The sequence below is a fragment of the Artemia franciscana genome, chromosome 4 (genome assembly GCF_032884065.1).
Source record: "Artemia franciscana chromosome 4, ASM3288406v1, whole genome shotgun sequence".
In the NCBI taxonomy this organism is placed as follows: Eukaryota; Metazoa; Arthropoda; class Branchiopoda; order Anostraca; family Artemiidae; genus Artemia; species Artemia franciscana.
The window spans coordinates 58,741,770-58,762,633 of NC_088866.1; the positions used below are offsets into that span (position 1 = coordinate 58,741,770).

The 20,864-nt window shown below is 33.2% G+C and overlaps 1 protein-coding gene across 1 annotated transcript in view; it reads left to right on the forward strand.

The window, feature by feature from the left end:
* LOC136026668 (uncharacterized) overlaps window positions 1–5,658 on the forward strand; it is a 71,833-nt gene extending 66,175 nt beyond the window's left edge. The window contains exon 7 of the mRNA XM_065703411.1: window positions 5,452–5,658. Within this exon, the coding sequence (XP_065559483.1) occupies window positions 5,452–5,622 (171 nt within the window). The 3' untranslated portion in view covers window positions 5,623–5,658. The remainder of the gene's footprint in view (window positions 1–5,451) is intronic.
* The last annotated feature ends 15,206 nt before the right edge of the window (window positions 5,659–20,864 follow it).

Here is a 20,864-nt window from a genome sequence, read left to right on the forward strand (position 1 = left end):
ATCAAACAATCAAAGGATTTTGTAAAATCCTATACGTCTGAACCTACCTTCCTTGTCAACGCATCGCTCTTTACGCTAAAGTTTTTTTTACTGTTTTAAGAAGTAGAGCTAAGAGAAAGAGTCAAACTTTAGCGTAAAGAGCGTGGCTTTGAGGAGGAAAAGCCCCTTTCATATACGGAGTAATTTCCGTTCGTTTTAAGTTTTAATGTCGCTCCTTACTTTCATTTAAAAAAACTTGTTTTTTTTTAATGTCTCATCAGAGCTGACTTGAAAAATTAGAAACGTCTCACGTCTCCTAAAGTGGTCGTTTATACGTTATATGGGACGATTTTCGGTCAAACTGGAAGTATTTGTCTTCCACCATGTTTTGTTGAAATAGTGCCTCCGAGCGAGGAGATTCAATGGCCAGTGTAAGGGCTTTCATTTGGTGCCAGAAACAAGATGTGAGAAGACTGCCACCTTCTGACGACACCTTCAAGCCATGCATTCGAAGAGCCATATTCGCTACAAGGATAATCTTGTCGTCAGTACAGGCTCGGCCGAGCATTCCAGATCCACTCCTCCATGGATGGAAGATGGTGAAGGGGGAGTAGATGTGGTCGTCTCAAGCTGTAAGAAGAATCAAGCCTGAAAGCTTACTGCAGATGCAAAAGTGGAAGATGCAGGAAAGACTGTAGCTGCTCAAAACTGAAAGGATGTTGCAGCTTATGATCCTGCTGCGGAACGAGGAGGTCATGCAGGGAGTCTGACATTCCCCCATCTGAATTCTCGGATGAAGAAAATGAGGAATTTTTTTGAAATTTTTATTTAATACCTTTTATCTTTAATTGTAACAGGTCCTTAATCAGTTACTATTACCCAATTTTACGGGTACCTTAAGTAAGACAACTCCAGTGTGCCGACTGAATCTATCTGTGAAGCAGAATTCTTAATGTAGTAAATACCTCACTCGTATCAGTAGTAAATCAGGTCCCAAAAAGGTAATTGTAGACCCGTTAGTACACCAGGAAACATATTCGTCCATTCTAAAAAAAAACACTTTTTTTAGTCAACATTTTTTTTAAACCTATTTCTATATTTAAGTAAAAGTTAAAAATTTAATAAGTTAGGAAGTTTGAAGTATTCCTACCCTTTGAAAAAAAAAATTATGTCCCTTTTCACGATACGGCTAGTGTTCATTTCAGTGACACTACAGAGAAAAAATCCCAGACCTTTAAAATAAAAATAGTTTGTATTTTTTTTTTGCTCAAATTGTACGGAATCGGATGAGCTTTCTTTTCTAATATGAAAAAAGTTTGTTACCTTGGAGAAATTTCGAGTTTTTAGCCTTTCTTTGAGATATTTGTCAAATTTTACAGCACTTGTTTTAAAACTGCAGTAACTAGAGAAAAAAATCGTGCTTTTTTTCAATTTAAAAATCATATTCTTGTACTATAGATCTCTTCTTTCGATCGATATAACATTACGCCAATTCTTCAACCAATAACTCACAAAAAACCCTGAATCGTTACACTTAGTTATAGGCCAAATTTGGCGTTTTTGGCCTTTATCTCAGAAACGTCCCAACGGCGGCCGTGCACCCTACGATATTCGTTTTCAGCATCAATTATCGTAATATCTATCCTCAGCATTTTTGTACCTTCATGTTCCCCATTGGGGCGTTTCTGAGATACACAGAATCTGGCGCCCTGACTAAAATGATGCAGATGGCCATCACAGACTAGCATTGACGTGACGTCAGGAAGATGCGCCAACTGCAGACTGAACCCACGCATTAAAGAATTAAATTTATTTTAAGGCTTTAGAATAACAAAGAGGGATAGCATTTGAAACCAGGATATTTATGAAAAGAAATACGATTTCCGTAAGAATGGATTATCAGGAAACAAAAATTAGAAAATAAAACAGCGCAACTTGGGAAATTCCTATCTAATCTTTTTGGTTAAGTGAAAATCTGGTTCAATTAGAAATATAAAAAGGAGTTTTACCCACTGCTTGAAAGGGTAGAACTGTAGAAATGACCATTTTGCTTATTATGAATATACAAAAAGTATTTTTTTAGGTAAACACAAGGGTAATGGAAGGTCTACCCCCTTCAAATCTCGATATATGTAGGATTTTTTTTACTTCTAAACTTGCGTATAATTTGCATATTCTTTTCCATTTATTTGAGGTCGTGTCCCCTTCCCCTGAAGTTATCCCAACGCAGCCTCGAAGGTTGAATTGGACTCGAAGATCAAAGTACGGAGACTGAGTTGAAAGTTACATGAATTATGACTCCAATAAGGCGAAAACTGTCGAAATCATACCCCTTTCCTTCAGACTCGGAAAAAAGTCAAAAATGGTAAACGACTTTTGAAATGTGGTCTTGACTAGATTCATCCACTGACCCCTCTCGCTCAGAGTTTTGGTTTCTTATTAGATTCACTTCCCTAAATTCACTCTTTGTCTGCCTGAAGCGAAAGAAAGTCTTAGATGCTTCAGTTCTAGGTCGTTCTACGAGGGGCTCAGACAACTCCAAACTCAGTGTTGAAAAGTTTGAGTGTGCTGGAATACGATTAATAATATATTTTTGACCTTAAATATAACATTGCGCCCAAAACCAATGGATGCATCCAAGGTAATTTGGAAAATAACCCACAGTAATCTTTCCGCCCAAAACCAATGGGTGCATCCAAGGTAATTTGGAAAATAAGCCAGAGTAATTGTAAGAGGGTCTTGATGAAGTTTTAGTACTTATCAATCGAAGGAATCTGTGAAAATGGCAGATACACCCATCCGTTCAGGCTAAATTATGTCAGCCAACGTTTTGCTTACATATATAAGCAAAAATATGTTTTTTTATTGTTTTTTTTATGCGACTGATTTGTACAGAAGAATACAGATTTTGGATTACGTGCCTCTTCTTTCTTCTGTTCATTCTGTTTATCACAAAATGAATTGCTTTTATTTATTCGGTTAAACTAAACGATGATTTAAAGTATTCTAAGCATTATAGACCTATCAAGCACAAACATGTGAGAAGTTCGGCTTCTTATGAGCTTCTTTTTCGTTTGTTTTGTTTTTTTCCTCTTCATCATGTATTTTTGTCCCCTTCTTTTATTGCATGAATCAGTGAATAGTTACTGTCAGACTTCCGCGAAAACAAAACTAAAAAAACTATAAACCCATATGGATGGAGAACAATGGTAAAAATAAAATGAATAAACCCCATATGCAACACATTTAAAACGGGCTAATTAAACCATCAGAATGAACAGTTCGTTGACGCTAGTGTACATTCGTTCGTTGACGTGTTACATTCGTTGACGCTAGTGTAAAACAAGTCATTTTATCAAATTGGAAATATATATATGAGGGAGCTGAAATTATTTGGTCATCAGCTAACTGAGGCCTTGGTAGTTTGGTGACCAAAAAAAAAGGACTCATAACAGCAATATATAAATAAATTTTCTAAACCCAATCAGACTGAACTCACCTTTCTTTCTTTCTTTCTTTTATTAATTATTTAAGGCTTTAGCATTGAAACCTTAGTATTTTAGTATTAAAGCACTTGAGTTAAATATCAAACAGTTCGTGGTAACGAACTGTAGTAAGGAGCGACCCGGCTCAATAGTAACCAAAACTCTAAAAAATGGAATTTTGATACCAATAGCTATATCAAAAGAATCGCATTTTAATGCTGGTTTTAAATATATAAGTTTCATCAAGTTTAGTCTTACCCATCAAAAGTTACGAGCCTCAGAAAATTTGCGTTATTTTAGAAAATAGGGGGAAACACCCCCTAAAAGTCATAGAATCTTAACGAAAATCACACCATGAGATTCAGCGTATCAGAGAACCCTTTTGTAGAAGTTTAGAGCTCCTATCTACAAAAATGTGGAATTTGCATTTTTTGCCAGAAGGCAGATCACGGATGCGTGTTTATTTGTTTTTTTTTTTTGTTTTTTTTTTCCCAGGGGTGATCGTATCGACCCAGTTGTCCTAGAATGTTACAAGAGGGCTCATTCTAACGGAAATGAAAAGTTCTAGTGCCCTTTTTAAGTGACCAAAAAAATTGGAGGGCACCTAGGCCCCCTCCCACGCTAATTATTTTCCCAAAGTCAACGGATCAAAATTCTGAGATAGCCATTTTATTCAGCGTAGTCGAAAAACCTTATAACTATGTCTTTGGGGACGACTTACTCCCCCACAGTCCCCGTGGGAGGGGCAACAAGTTACAAACTTTGACCTGTGCTTACATATAGTAATGGCTATTGGGAAGTATACAGGCGTTTTCAGGAGGATTTTTTTGGTTGGGGGGAGGGGTTGAGAAGAGGGGGATATGCTGGGGGAACTTTACATCGAGATTTTGTCATGGGAAAAGAAAACTTCCATGAAGGGAGAGCAGGATTTACTAGCATTATTTAAAAAAAAAAATAAAAAAATAAATGTGAAAAAGCTTTTTCAGCTGGAAGTAAGGAACAGCAATAAAACTTAAAACAAACAGAAATTATTACCCATATAAGGGGCTCACCTCCTTATGATACCTAGCTCTTTACGCTAAAGTATTTTTAGTAATTTCAACTATTCATTCTACGGATTTTGTGATTCAGGGGTCATTCTTAATGAATTGGGATAAAATTTAAGCTTTAGTGTAAAGAGCGAGGTACTGACGATGGGGCGAATCCCCTCATATATGTAATAAAAACATGAGAATACAAAAGTTCTTTACGTAAGCTAATTTTTAAGTTACGTAAATCTTTTACCAATAAAAAGATTTGTAAAAAATTAAAAGTTCTAGTTGCCTTTTTAATTAACCAAAAAATCGGAGGGCAACTAGGCTTCGCCCCCGCTCTTTTTTTCTCAAAATCATTCGATCAAAATTGTGAGAAAGCCATTTAGCCCCCCCCCCAAAAAAAAAATATGCAAATTTCGTTTTGATTATTCCTCTGCGGAGAGCCAAAATCAAAACATGCATTGATTCAAAAGCGTTCAGAAATTAAATAAAAAAAAACGAGTTTTTTTAACTGAAAGTAAGGAGCGACATTAAAACTTAAAACGCACAGAAATTACTTCGTATATGAAAGAGGCTGCTTCCTCATCAACGCCCCGCTCTTTACACTAAAGTTTTTTACTGTTTTAAAAAGAAGAATTGAGAGAAAGAGTCAAACTTTAGCGTAAAGAGCGGGGCGTTGATGAGGAAGCAGCCTCTTTCATATACGAAGTAATTTCTGTGCGTTTTAAGTTTTAATGTCGCTCCTTACTTTCAGTTAAAAAAACTCGTTTTTTTTTATTTAATATCAAAAATAAAACGAGCAAAGGCAGCTAAAAAAGGATTTAAAAACTAGCTGAACTACCTTAAAAAATAATTTTATTTAAGTCACTGAAAACATAAAAATATAGGAAAACTCCCTTGTCCAAAGATAGCTCCTTTATTAAAAAAATTAATGTTCTTTTTATTCTTTTTAGGTTCTTTGTTCTGAGTGGAACTGGAAACGACCTCAGAATTACCCAAATGATGATAATTATGAATGCGTTGGCTTGGGACTACCTCACTCAGATGTTACATCGAGGGACTACATTCAAGATAACTCTTTACTAATTAAATTTACTGTGTTTTTGGACCCTATATTCTCTTGAAACTTGTGCGATATAAAAATAAATATATTTAACTAGCTAGTGCTTTTTATGGTGTTCTGCTTCGACAACTGTAACTAATTAAAAAACAAACAAAAAAAGCAAAGAGCTCATATGGCACTTGTGATGAGGCCAGAAGAGCTAAGAGCAAGAGCTCATATGGTATGAGCTCTAACAAAATTTTAAGAATCAATAGATTGATTTAAAAGGAAAATCAGAGGCTTATGCTGATCGGAATTTAAAATAAGAGCTCTGAGTCACGATTTCCTTCTAAATATCAAAATTCATTCATTCTGTGCACCCTCCCAAGAAGCTTCAGTTTCCCTTAAATCTTTCTTTACAACATCCTTCCACTTCACCCGGGGATGACCTTATTTCTTGTTTGGTCCTAGTTGGTTGGCCGACAAAGACTATATTTGGAAATCTGTCATCCTTTATCCGCAGAACTTGTCCGAGCCACCTCAATTTTTCTCTCATTATTGCCCTAGAATGTGAGATTGAACCATTTTTCTTGTACTGCTTACTGTTGAGATACGGTCAGTCAGTTGGGTACCCCAAACAATCCATTTGCAATTTCTTTGAAAAACATTTAGCAAATTCTTCTCTGTATTTTGGAGCGCCCAGGTTTCACAGCTGTAATTGACCCATTTCGCTTCCAGTATTTTAATCTTGGTTCGCAATAAAATGCCTGGAATCTCCTAACATGGAAATCATCCATCTTATATTTGGATCTGACTAAATTTTCCAACTCGTGCTGCTCTTCAACATGCAAATACTCTCTTGATTGTCTCTATTATTAAAAAGAAAAAACATTCCCATTGAAAATGTCTATTTTAATAGCCTTTCAAAGTTTTGCAGGTTTACTTATGTTTTTCGAGATAAATGCCATTGTTTTATCTTATAATACTTATTTAGTTTGCTTATTTCACTAAGTATTTTTAATAGAATGTTGAGAAATTATACTTTGAAGAAATCTTAGTTTTTCCAACTCATTTAACGACCAGACTGAAAACAACTTTCAGCCTAACTATCTAACCTATTTTATCTTTCAATTCTATTATAGTACATTTAAAAAAACGAGCTTTATCACTTTAAAAGATCATTTATAGATATCCTAGGGAAAACTTGTTTCCTCAGAAAACAAAAGCTGAAAGCTTTTACAGATGTCTTTTATGAATTGTGTTGGAAAGCCAAAAAGCAGCAGGCCTTCGACTAGCACAATAATGAGACGGTTTAATAGTTTTTTTCTCTTAATAAGAAGGAAAATTTGTGCTGCTAGCCACTTTTTCCTTACCAACTTTGTTTCATTTAAGCCTGCTAAAAACTATTAAACACATAATAAAAGCTAAACCGGTAAGTTAAGTTTATCTTTCAAGTTTTAAATATTATTGTTGTCATTCGAAATTATTTGTAGTTTGAAATCATTTGCACTTTGATGCTTCGAGAATAAGGGTGTCCGTAAAATTGGTCAAATTTTGGGAAAAGCTGAAGTAACAAGGTCAGTGAAAACAAGCTAATTTTTTGAAGTGGCTACGCAGAAATTTACACAATCTGCAATTTTACAATGCGGACACAACGCTGAAATTTAGGATAGTCACTTTAATTCAATGGGGAGCAAGAGATCAGAAGATGGCATTTGAAGAACAGTGACAATGAACTCAACGCTGAAATTTAGGATAGTCACTTTAATTCAATGGGGAGCAAGAGATCAGAAGATGGCATTTGAAGAACAGTGACAATGAACTCAACGCTGAAATTTAGGATAGTCACTTTAATTCAATGGGGAGCAAGAGATCAGAAGATGGCATTTGAAGAACAGTGACAATGAACTCAACGCTGAAATTTAGGATAGTCACTTTAATTCAATGGGGAGCAAGAGATCAGAAGATGGCATTTGAAGAACAGTGACAATGAAACCTGGTTGTTTCAGTTGGTTAGGTGGAACTTCCACAGCCATATATCTTTAATAAAGAAATCAAGGAAGTCAGAAATTCAATTTTTAATGAAAAATATTTCCGTATGCGGTTGCGTAGTTTTTAATATTAGTGGGTACCCAATTTCCAAAACGGAACCGCGAGTGAAAAATCTGCTAAATAAAGGTAAAAACGGTGGCCGGAGCTTATCTCCCCCCTCCCCTACGGAAAATATCTCCCCGAAATATACCCTCCTTGTAAAATATCTATCCGTAAAATACCCTTCTCGGAAAATACCCCTCATATAAAATATTCCATCCCTACTTAATATATACCCCGTAGCCGAAACCTCCCTAGAAGCCCCCCCAGAAAATGACCCATGACCCCCCGTGGAGTATATAGAAAAATAAAAACGATGAAGTCTAATGGAATAAAACAACAAAAAATTGAAAAAATAAAAAGACCACTGCTGCAACTTCCACTAAAACAACAAAAAATTGAAAATTGAAAATTGAAAAATTGAAACAGTGAGATGTTAGAAAAAAAACAACAAAAAATTGAAAAAATAAAAAGACCACTGCTGCAACTTCCAGGAATTCACTTTTTCATGTAGCAGTATATTTTAAGCCGTCAGCTTAGTTTTATTAGTTTAAAATGCAATTATTTGAATTAGTTTTTCCTTTCTTTAAAATTAATTTCTTTGAAATGTATGGAAAACTAAACCGCAAATCATTTACTGATTTCCGAATTTGAAATATTGTTTCAGTAAACAAATATATCGCTTCAAAATTGACGACTGACCTTTAAAAAGTTTTATTTAGGCATTAATTTTTTTAAATTTTTGAATGAAATGGAATTAAAGTGAACAAAAACACATAAGAAAGCGTCTTTTTAAAATTGTAAACTCAATTAGAAGCCAAAAAGGTGTCTATTCTAAGATACCAATTTTTCCCCATGTAAGTTTTTTTTTTTTTTAGTTTTGCAAAATAAGTTTCTGTTCTGTACCAATATTTTTTCCAGTGGCCCCACAAATAAAATTCTGTGAGTTTGGGCTTTGAGGGGCGGTAGTCTCATTTTTATTTGTGGAAGTTTCTGTTTTTTTAATTTTAGTATGAGTGTTCAATTGAATTTCTGTTCTTTTTGGGTTTCATGTATTGGTTTTTTGCATTTCTGCTCGATTTAGCTTTGAATAATCGAATGACTTTGTGACTGCTCGTGGTTGGTTTTAATATCCCTCTTTATTTTTCTTTTTTAAAAAATCTGAAAAAAATTGTTTTTCAGCTAACAAATAAAAATTTAACATGTTGTATTCATTGTAGGTTTGAAAATATTAAAAGGGTAAAAACTATTTATGTTTCCAAATAATTCCCAGATCATCCAATACGCTTGTCCCATGCTTAGGAATTGAAAAATATTTAGACGAAATGTTTATTAATGCTTCGTATATTCTATTTGAGTAATACAACAATTGCTGCAATATAGATTCAAATGCCATATCCGTGTGAATAAGTGCTTCTACTATTCCTAAAATTTCCGGGATTCTCAGAATCTCCCTAAAATAAAATTAGGCTCTCTGAAGTTTCCCCAAAAACCAAAACTGTGAGCAAAAATTAATGCTTTGTTTTTTTATGTTAACAACTGAATATTAACAAAAATTGATTTCCTCAGTAGTTCCAGGGGACTAAATTTTCCAGAAAAACTTCAGATTATCCCCAATGGAACAGGTTGGGGGAGTTAGGGGTGACCCCAAAGCTATTTTTGAAAATGTTTTTTGGGGTAATTTCATTGAAGGAATCGAACCCCCATCTCTCTGATTTTGAAACATACCATTTCTGTCTCTTCGTTTTAAAATTAAGGGGAAGTCTTTGCCCCTCCCATCTATATTCTCAGGAAGTATAACCCCCTCAGAAGCACAGGAGTGGATATCCGTAGAATAACATAATATAGAATATTATAATATTATATATACTATATACTACTTACTACTTATACTACTTATATACTACTATATACTACTTATATACTATATATATATATATATATATATATATATATATATATATATATATATATATATATATATATATATATATATATATATATATATATATATATATATTTATAATCGATTTTATAATCTAAAATCTTTGAGTTAGAGTGACTGTCAAGTGAGGCCTAGAAAGTAAACGCTCCACGAGCCATAGATGTACGATCTCTTCACTTGGTATATCCCATAGAACAGAAACCAATCTGATTAGCATTGCTTTAAAAGGTCAATTTTCTTGGCTCAGTTTAGAAACAAACTTTGAGATATGTGCTGAAGCTAAAACTGCCCCATGAACTGTTAAGTCATAAAATGAAGTTTCTTAAACTTCTTTTATTTCAGATAAATACTAGAATGGATTATTTTTCGTTTTGTGGTTGTTTTGATTCTAACAAATCAATATCAAATGTTTCTGTTAGCGATAGTTAAAAGGAGGTTTTAAGAAAATTCTTGAGCTGTATGTTGTGGATAAATAAATAAGTAACATGCAAACTAGCTTTATTTAATGACTTGAAAAATACATAGATGTTTTTGCCCTTCTAGCAGACTTTTAAACTTTTTTTCTGGATTAGAAAACATTGATTGAAATGATGTAATCAAACTAAAAACTGCTAACAAGAAACGTTTTCTTCGTATCTTAGAATTCGCTTAGACTCTGCTGTTAAACTTAGTTTAAGATATAAAGATTCAAAATAAAATGTTTTAAAAACTTTGCACCAGTGCTTAAAAAACCCTGTAGTGAACGCCGCGGAAAACAATATGCTAAAAACCCTGTAGTGAACGCCGCGGAAAACAATATGCTCCTCTAAAAGCAATGTTTAAAAAAGAGGCATAAGCGCACGAGGGTATTGTGGCCCAGACCCCACCAAAATCCTAAATTTGTTGCGAATATCTGGACATTTTTATTAACAATTGAATATGTTTATCACAACCCTCTGCCCAGCCCAACAAAAAAGACCAACGAATGTAGGCTACACCTTAAAGGGTGCGTTTTGCATAACATAAACAAGCTCCCTGATTACAACATTTCATACTCTGATGCGGTGTTCTATTTCGGTAAAATGTCAAACTAAAAATAAATTGTACTTAATTGTCAATGTATCACAGATTTTCCGGTAGCTGTCAATTCCGTAGTATGCTCGTTTAATGCTTAGTTTAAAGTTTAACTTGTCAATCAGTGAATCTTATGTTGTAATAAAACTCTTGAAACTGAATCATCAAAAGTCAATTGAAGAAAGAGAATGATAAATGGTGCAGGTTTTTTATTCATTAGTAAAAAAAAAAAAACACACACAGAAAAAGTAGAATGCGTGGATGAGAGTTATGTGGTATTTAAAGCCTAATTGTCCTAATTGATGTAATAAAAGTGACAAAGATTGTACACCTTGGAAGACTTATGCACAAATGGCAGAGAGCCGATTCACACATTTCTTAATTCGTGTATATGATATTTTTTAAAAAGACAACCCCTTCTCCTCTTTAATTGAAAGAAATTAAATTTAGAGAAATACAAAAATTTTTCAACTGGAAGCAAGGAGCAACATTAAAACTTAAAACAAACAGAAATTATTCATTATATAAGGTGGGCTGCCCCCCCCCACATTCCCTCGCTCTTTGCACAAAGTTTTAACTTTTTTCATAATTCTTTGAGTAAGACTGTTCAAACACACGACCCGTTGGGCCTGAATCAGAAATTTTGAAGAACTTTAATACTTTATCGTAAAGACTTTGGAATTTAGTTAATAACTTATATATAACACATGAAAACAAAAAAAGGAAGTAATAAATGAAAAGAGAAAAATCAAATAGGTGAAAAACGAGGATTTTATCAGCCAGTAGCAAAATATGAAAAACAAGTAAATATTTCGACAAGGACCTCCGCCAAGTCGTCCTCAGTGCTCAAAAAATAAGAAAGAGGAAAAAAAGAAACAAAGAAGAACAAAATCTAACCTTCTTAAGTGAACTGTACGAGAGGAAAAAGGACACCGAACCAAACAACAAAAACCGACTTGAAATCAATGAAAGAGAAGTTACCAATTAGATTGAATAAGTATCCTTTGCCTTGCAACAGATTTTGCCTGTCTACAATTTTGGTTTTCATTAGATATGCGGACAGGTTGTCTTAAATTAGACTGGGTGAAAATTAATATTAAATTACTCCGCGTATGAAAGGGGCTTTTACTCCTCAACGCCCCGCTCTTTACGCTATAGTTTTTTACTGTTTTGAAAAGTAGAGTTAAGAGAAAGAGTCAAACTTTAGCGTATAGAGCGGGGCGTTGAGGAGGAAAAGCCCCTTTCATATACGGAGTAATTTCTGTTCGTTTTAAGTTTTAATGTCGCTCCTTACTTTCATTTCAAAAATTATTTTTTTTTGTTTAATCCAATGAAAGGGCTGACCCAGAAAGCACCATCGCTCTGATGATGGTTGTTTTTTCAGCTCTTTAGTATGGATAATTTAAAAAATATATAACATAAGTATGAGTTTCTTATTATTAAAACCATATGAAACAATCCCTTCAGAGGATGGGTGCCTGTTTGAGCTTTGCTGGGTTGAACTTTTTAGGATTACACATATAGCTGCACACAATTGTATCAGAGACTAAACACAAAGAATTTTCGAAATAACATCCCCGTTTGGAAGCAAATTTTGTAAAACTGCTAAAAAAAAAAATCTAGGTTTTAAGCATATAAATACGCTGGTTTTAGTCTTTCCCCAACTTAAATCATACCTAAATTAATTTTTGCATAAATGATCATGATCCTTACGTAACAATGAACAAGATAAAAATTGATATTTTTTTTGTAGTTTATTGGCATTGGAACAGTGCGTAAAATTCCATTTAACATGATGCTAAAAAAAGAAATAGTTTTTTTTAACCTTGCTAGTACTTTGTTCTCTTTTAATGTTTATTTTCCAGTCTACTATTGGCGCCAATAAAAGCAAGTGAAATGGCTGTCATTTTGGTTTTAAGTTTAAACATTTGCTTTTATCTCACCTGTCAGGTCAATTATTTATCTACTACTCAAACAAAAAACTTATTTAGTTTCTGAGCGAAAAAGTTTGTTTTGAGCCAAGTTATATTATAATTATGACAACATCTAAAAAGTTAAACTTGTTAATATAAGATGGGCCAAGGTTGGAAATTCACTTTCAAAATGGATTTCAAGTGTTTGGTAAAATCTGACCACAGATATTTTTTTTTTGAAAATTCAAATTCAAAATTTACAAGAAAAGCTTGAATTAATTTAAAACCAGGAGTGGAGCTATTGTAAAGTAACCAAACATCAACTGCATGGACACATTTAATATAGTTATAAACATATAGGACTATACAAAATAAGAAAATTCTAGGGTGCCGACCTTAATATGAATCAAAGCTATAAAGTGCCAAAAACACATAAAAACTTGTTTCGAAACTTTTCGTGTCTAAGAAGGAAAAATGACATTTGAAAATATTCTAATTAGCAAAAGCATTCAAATATTTTTTTTCTTCTTCTTTTTTTTTAAGGACTGGTTTAGACAGTATTCGGTTAAAAAACAGCCTTTAAAAAAAAATTAAACTAAATATATAAACTAAATTTTATAGATTTCTAATAATAAAAAAAAAACAGCAAGAAAAATAATTTCAATAAAATCTTGAATTTCGACGGATGTTTTTAAACCACCATACAATATAGGAACATTTTTTTTTCATGTTTAGTAACTAGGTGGCACAATAGGAATATGAAATTATTTTCCAAATCTCGATGACCGACTGAAACTACTAACCGGTGCAAATATTTAGTAGCTAGCAGTCATGCCTGTCTGATTACAGGCATGCCCTTTGTCAGAATCTGAAAAAATTTGCCCCCCCCCTCTCATCGCAAATTATGAAGTTGCTTACCCTCAAAAACATTTCCCTGAAAACTTCAATTCCATCCCCTAGCCGTATGACTTAAAAGGTAAGTCTCACTAAGACACAAATTAGGATATGTTCATTTATAAAAAAGCACACCCACCCCACTCCTTGCCTTTAGTCTTACCTTTTGCATCCGCATTTTAGTCCGATATCAAAATTTCTCCAGACTCATACCATTTTTTATGAAAGAAACATTGGATTTGGGCTCGAATCCACAACCCTGTGATTAAGAATCTTATCGATCAAACGCTGTACCAAAAAAGGTAGAGAAACTTGTCTTGTGGGTTTTACACTTTTTCTGTATTTATATATAAAATAAGCAGATTTTTTTGGAGTTCAGGAACATAGCCAATTATTAATTGTGTTTTGTGCACGGTTCATCAAGCAAAGGGGGAGTTTCACGCCTTGTAATACATCCCCTGTCACGCTGAATAACATCCATTCATAAAATACTTTCCTTTATTTGTTTTTTCCAGCAGGAGCAGGCCGTTTTTCACCTCGCCTGGCACTTGAAATTTAAATGTAACGCGGGAGCATTACTGTAATAAATCCCCCAAAAAACCTGTAATAAGTAAATAATATACTGTCTATATGTTATTTTTTCATAGTTTAGCTGGGTATATGCAGACCTATCCAGATCTTGCACTAGTGGTTTAAATTAAACCAGATATTTCAATAGGTCTCATGTCCACTACCTTTATAAGTTTAAAGGCAAAACAAAATATTTTCAAACGAAGTTTTGCTTGCAGCTGTTTAGATAGTTAGAATTTAGAGGATATTCTCTAAGAGAGAACTAAAACAGAATTTTTTTTTTTAAAACGTCTATCTAGAAAACCCAGCCATATTTTCTACGCAAAAGCTGAAAATGCAGACTCAGGCTGATCAAGTAGCAGCAATTCTTGAAAATGAAAGGGGGCAAGAAATTTTTCAATTTTTTTTTTCAAATGAAGACACAAAAATGGTACTATAACAGAGGCAATCTCCCCCCTAATTGGTCCCACTTAGCTCCTCTAGTAATTCACAGCAATATAGCTAAAGATTCAAGGATAGATAGTTTATTACAAAGAAAATATTCTTTAATTTCCTGAGATTACAATTAGTTTACATCGATACAAAAATATATTTTTGCGATAATATGAGATCCAACTTAAATAAAAAACAGCTAGGTACTCAAATAAAGACTGCACTCTCAGAAGCTTTCAGCAAATTTTTGAAGAAAATATTTATTTTTTTTCGGAAACTTAAGTTTTCACATTATAAATTCGTTTTCTGAAAAGAGCTTCCTTCTATTTTGTAGAACTCTCTCTAAAAGCGTGTTGAAACTAACAACTTTCTATCAAGGTAGAATCAAATTTTCCTTTTTGAAATGAGTAAGATGTTCCCTCCTTTGTGAATAAAAAAAACATAACTAATGGAAACTTTAGTAGGGAAATATATAGATAGAATAGTCTTTTTTATTGATTGGATGACTTTCCTTATACAAAATGTAGTTGCAAATTAATCAGAGAAAAGGGTTTGATAATCAAAAATTTGGTAGTAATGAACTTTAAGTAAGGAACGACTGGGATAAATAAAAACCGAAACTCTAAGAAACAGTCTTGATAACAATAGATACATCAAAAGAATCAAAATTTAATACTGATTCAAAATATATACCATTCATTAAGTTTAATATTACTCATCAAAAGCTACCAGCCTGAAAAAATTGCTCAATTTTTGAAATAAGGGAGAAAATTTTTGATTAATCAGAGCAACCACAGAAAAAATTGATAAGCCTATGAATTATTCAAATTATACTTTGGTAATTCATCTTATAAAAATGCCAGAAATTTACATAGGAACGGATCAAAGAATTTATTTCATGGAATTGCTCTTCTGGGAAGTGATACCAATGGTATGGCTAGATGTATTTTTAAGTATAACAAAAATTATCCTGACAATTAATAATTATAACCAATTTTTGATAATAATAAATGATGATAAAAAAATTTGATAATTAATGATAATTTTGCCTTTTCGACTACATTTGTATTTTCATCAAAAGAATGAATGACTTTCATATATCGCTCCCTAGCAGATCAACTGAAAGCTTCTGAATTAGGATAAAATCATTAGTAGCAAACAAAACCATTTAAAATCACAGGACTCTCCAAATCGTTCAGACTCTCGTTCAAATTAAGGCCTACATTGTGAATGACAGGCACATTAGTGCCTACAAAAGTTTACCAAATGCTCACTACATATTAATAAGCTTCATTACCATTTTTGGGCAGAAAATTTGGAAAGGTAATTAGATTGACCCATGAAAGTCCAACGTGGTAAAAAAAAAAAATGGTTTGGGTCTCCCCATATCCGAGTTTAAAATAGGAGAATAAGGCACAAAAAAAGTTGTTTCGATTTTTTTTTATTTTACTTTTTATTGCGTTTAATTAATTTTAAAATTGATTTATCTTCCATGGTGTTTAAAACCTTACAAAACTCAGAGGATCATTGTCCCTGAATCAGTAGATCTTATAAAAAGCAGAAGAAAACGCTAATATCAATAAAACTTTGGCCACCTTATTGTAAAAATATGAAAAAAAACCTTGGCCACCCTATTGTAACAATATGAAAAAAACCTTGGCCACCCTATTGTAAAAATGTGAAAAAACCTTGGCCATCCTATTATAAAAACTGAGAAGACCAGAATTGGTTGATAGACATCGTTACTAGAAAAAAACAATCGTTACTAGCAAAAAAGCCAAGGTGCAAAGCCAAATATATATTTTAAGAGTCCAAAAACCCTTTCAAAAGCTTTTGTTAGCCAGATTAGATTATACTAGGGGCTGTGTCTGACCTCACGACAACACTTTGGAGAGCCTGGCCTATAATGATATTCCACACAAAAATAAAATCACTTATTTAAAAAGAAACACATACATAACCAATTGAATAGTAGCCTTTTGCTTTGGAGTTTGATTCACTTCGTGTTTATCCTAAGAATAACTATGGAGAAACAGAGAATTTACTTGTAAAAATGTTGTGACTCAACAACTGTTTATTCTTTTTGATTGGCTTAAAATACAAAATACAAAAGAACCAATCAAGCTTTGTGTTCTTTTTACTGGCTAAAATTTGCATAACAACAACGGCATATACGCTTAAAAACAACTCCTGACATATGCTTAAAAAACGATTCAATTCGCTTACGAAAATACGCCACAAAAATAAACCAGTGGAATTAAACCATACTTTTTAGCACGACAGAATAGGGTAATAATCTTTCTATTCCTCTTTGGCTTGACAAATTCGTAAGTCTAACCAAAAATATATCATTTGACACTAAGCATATCATTTTGAACTAAATCTTATTCGGATTACGAATATAAGTACACATTAAAATATAAAAGTAAAATAAGAGATAAAGGTCATGGGAAACTAAGACCAGGCATGTGTTTCACCTATTACAGTAACTGCTCAATTTATTAATTTGCCGCTGTTAATAAGCAGAAGCTTTCAAAGTAAACTAATTTATTTGATATTATTCTAAGCTTATTTTTATCAATGGTTTACCTAAATTTCTAATAATCCAAACGATTCGATTCGTCTTTCTAAATTTCTTGTTCTTTAGCTCTTTCTAAATTTCGTTTTTCTAAATTTTTTGTTCTTTAGCTAAGCTGTATTTCCCACGTACACATGAGCATATACATAGTGTACAGTGTAAGCGAGGCATAATATCTTTAAAACCAGATATTTAGCTTACAGGAGGGGATGTACTTCGGTCCTTAAAAAGGCCTAGGATCTACTTTGAAACTTAAAATGGAAATACTATTGCAATTTCAAATGGTTGGAATATACGAGATAAATAAGTTGGTTTATTCTAAGTTTTGTCTTTATGAAACCTCCCAATCAAAACCATAGCCTATACTAGCAAAGGTAATCAGACTTACCAAAAGTAATCATCAAAGCCCACAATCTGGCTAAATGCGATGAATGAAGAAAATCAGAGACAGTTTAATCGTAGTAAACCAAATATACCCAATTGATCAAGTCTCTTATCTTTGAGGCCACTAAATCACCCTTAGAAACCAGGGGATTCCAATGACATTCCCCATAAAAATTGAATTGAAAAATGTTGAAATTTGAAAAGAATATGAAGTGAATTTATCTGAAGCTTTTAACCAGAAAAACATCCCTGACAAAATTTCGAAAATGCCCTTACAATTTACCTTGTTTCAGTGTTCATAATTATATACTTTGTATCTTAGATTATAATATAACCTGTACAAAGTCATAAATACCGAAGTATTGAAATTTTTGATAATAGCAAAACTGCTTTAAGGAGCTTTATAAGGAAAAGTCTTATTTTGTTCGTGTAAATTTCAAATGAGTAGCTTTATTATAAGTTTGTCATTTGACATTTCCATGTTGCCCCTCGTTGTTCCTCGAAGGGTGATTGGTATCCTCTAAAGGTGAAGGGTTTGGTATATATTTTGAGTTGATAAAACTATTGCGCTAAACAATCTTTCGCTTGTCCTTTGTCAATCTTTCGATCTTAATAATTATCACTTTTGATTACTACATTCTTTTCTTTTCAATAATTCTTACATAATAATACTAATAATACTTTTTATTAAAACATTCTCTAAGAAAACTAATGTCAAAATTAATTTGGCCTTACATGCGAATTCCAAAGACATAGCAATTTATTGGGGTTGTCATCTCGTGTTTGGAGTCAATACCCAATGTCTCCTGAAGAGGAATGTGTGCCCCAAACAGATCATGCTTTCGCCTTTCTCCCAAAATCATCGTAGAGGTAGTAGTCTCGCTCGGATCAGATATTGCATTACTCGCGTATTGACTTTTCATCATTTACGGTAGGCGAGTAATAGAATACGTAACTCCCTCTGTATTGAAGATAAGTTAAAGCAATAAAAGAAATATATCTTAGTCAACTATTGTTTATATGGTCTTACATAATATTTTTGTGCGGGAAAGAGGTAGTTTCTGGATGTCTTTTCATCCCTTTAACAAAAATTCTCCCTTATCTCAAGATAGAGTGCACGGTGGAAGCTTATTTATGTTTACACCCCCCCCCCCTACTGCAGTAAAATATTTTAACCTTCTACCAAGCTACTTTTTGTGCCATGATGGACATTGTTAAATTAGGCTCCTTAACTTCTAGTCCAAAACATGCGTCCTAATATCGTAAACATTGCCTTTTTATAAAAATCATAACAGATTTTATAAAAATCAAAACAGAGTTTTGATTTTTATAAGTGATTTCTGATTACTATTTATTTACTTATTACTTATTACTATATTACTATATTACTTATATTACTATATTACTATATTACTTATTTACTTATTACTATTTTAAAATATAATCTCGACGCTTCTGACGTTTGTCGTAACAACATCTATGGGCAACTGCCGAATTTTCCAAGATTTATGAATAAAATTACAACAGTCAAATCAAGATTTTGGTAAAATTCTAGTTTATAGACTTTTGGCTATCTTGGAAAAGGGTTAGGTTAGAAAAATGAAACTTTCAGGGATGGGTCGACAGGCTAAAGTATATCCCAGGAAGGCATTTGAAGTACTCCTTCTCCCTCTAGAGGGCCCTGAAATTCGCCTACATGACAGGTCTATACCTACTGAAATTCTGACAAAACAACATTTTACCTTAATTTTCAGTTACTAGTTGCTTTTTCTCTGCCTTTAGTTCTCAAAATGCAATTCCTGTTATTTGAGTAGAATTCTGAGCCATATCAATGTTTTTTTTTCTTCAGAATTTAGGAAATGTTTTTGCATATCTTTAAAACCTTATAAATTGGGATTGAGCAAAGTTGTGAAGCTGAAAAAAGTTTATTGTACTTCATTCAAGCAGAAGATCTATTTTGCAAGGTTTCACTTTTATAATACACATATTTTTAAAGGTCATCAAAGGTCAGGACCCTCTAAAGGGGGGAAGGACTGGAGGTAGGTACTTCAAAATACCTTCCCAGGATATACTTTAGCCTGTAGACCCATCCCTAAAAGTTTTATTTTTCCTATCCTAACCCCTTTCTGAGATTGCAAGAAGTCAATCAACTAGAATGCTATCCAAGATTTTTACTATATAAGCTGAGGATTGAAATAGCAAAGAATTAGTTCGAAAAATTTGTTATCAACAATAATTGGTTCACAACTATTACCTACTTATACTATATCTTACATCTTTCTCCCGATTCACCTTATAAATTAAAAATAATTCTGTTACAAGCTTTTCTAATCTCAAAAATATGCCTTAAACCATTACTCTGATTAGTCATTCTTATATTTTACGTTTGAAAGTATACAGCCTTCTACTCAATATATTACGAACGGAATGCACAATAGCTTCTGTAGTCGTGCTTAGTTTTAATCTTAAGTGTGACAGCGATGCTACTCGGGCATTAGTCGTTACTTTCCAATTTTTGGAATTTATCTTAACTATACTTTGTGGCTTTCTGAATCAAACAGTTCGTTGTAAGAAACTGTAAATAAGGAGCGACCCGGCAAAGTAGTAATTGAAACTCTAAAAAAAAAGAAAATTTCGACACCAAATGATGCGTCAAAAGATTTGGATTTTTATGCTGATTTTAAATATATAAGATCTATCAAGTTTATTCTTACCCATCAAAGGTTACAAGCCTGAGAATATGTGCCTTGTGTTCGAAAAAAGGAAAAAACACCTTCTAAACGTCTTGGAATCTTAGGGAAAATCACACAATCAGATTCCGCGTATTAGAGAACCTAATGTAAAGGTTTCAAGCTCCTATCTGCAAAAATATGGAGTTTGTATTTTTCTTGCCAGAAGAGAGATCACGGAGGCGTGTTCATTTGTTTCTTGCTGTTGTTGTTTTTTTGTTTCTTTTTACTAGGGGTGATCGTATCGATCCAGTGGTCCTGAAATGTCACGATAGGGCTCATCCTAACAGAAATTAAAATTTCTAGTCCTCTTTTTAAGTGACCAAGAAAATTAGAGGGCAACTAGGCCCCCTTCCACGTTCATTTTTTTCCCAAAGTCACCGTATCAACATTTTGAGATAGCCATTTTGTTCAATATAGTCGAAAAATCTAATAACTATGTCTTTGAGGACGACTTAATCCCCCACAGTCCCTGGGGGGAGGAGCTGCAAATTATGAACTTAGTCCATTATTTACATATAGCAATGGTTATCAGGAAATACACAGACGTTTTCAGGGGAGATTTTTCCTGGTGGGGGGGGGTCTGGGGGAGGGTTTACGTGGGAGTATATTTCCATGGAGTAATTTATCATGGGGGAAGAGAATTTCTATGAAGGGAGTGCTGGATATTTCCAGCATTATTAAAAAAAGACAATGAGAAATTAAATTAAAGAAAAAACATGTTTTTTCAACTGA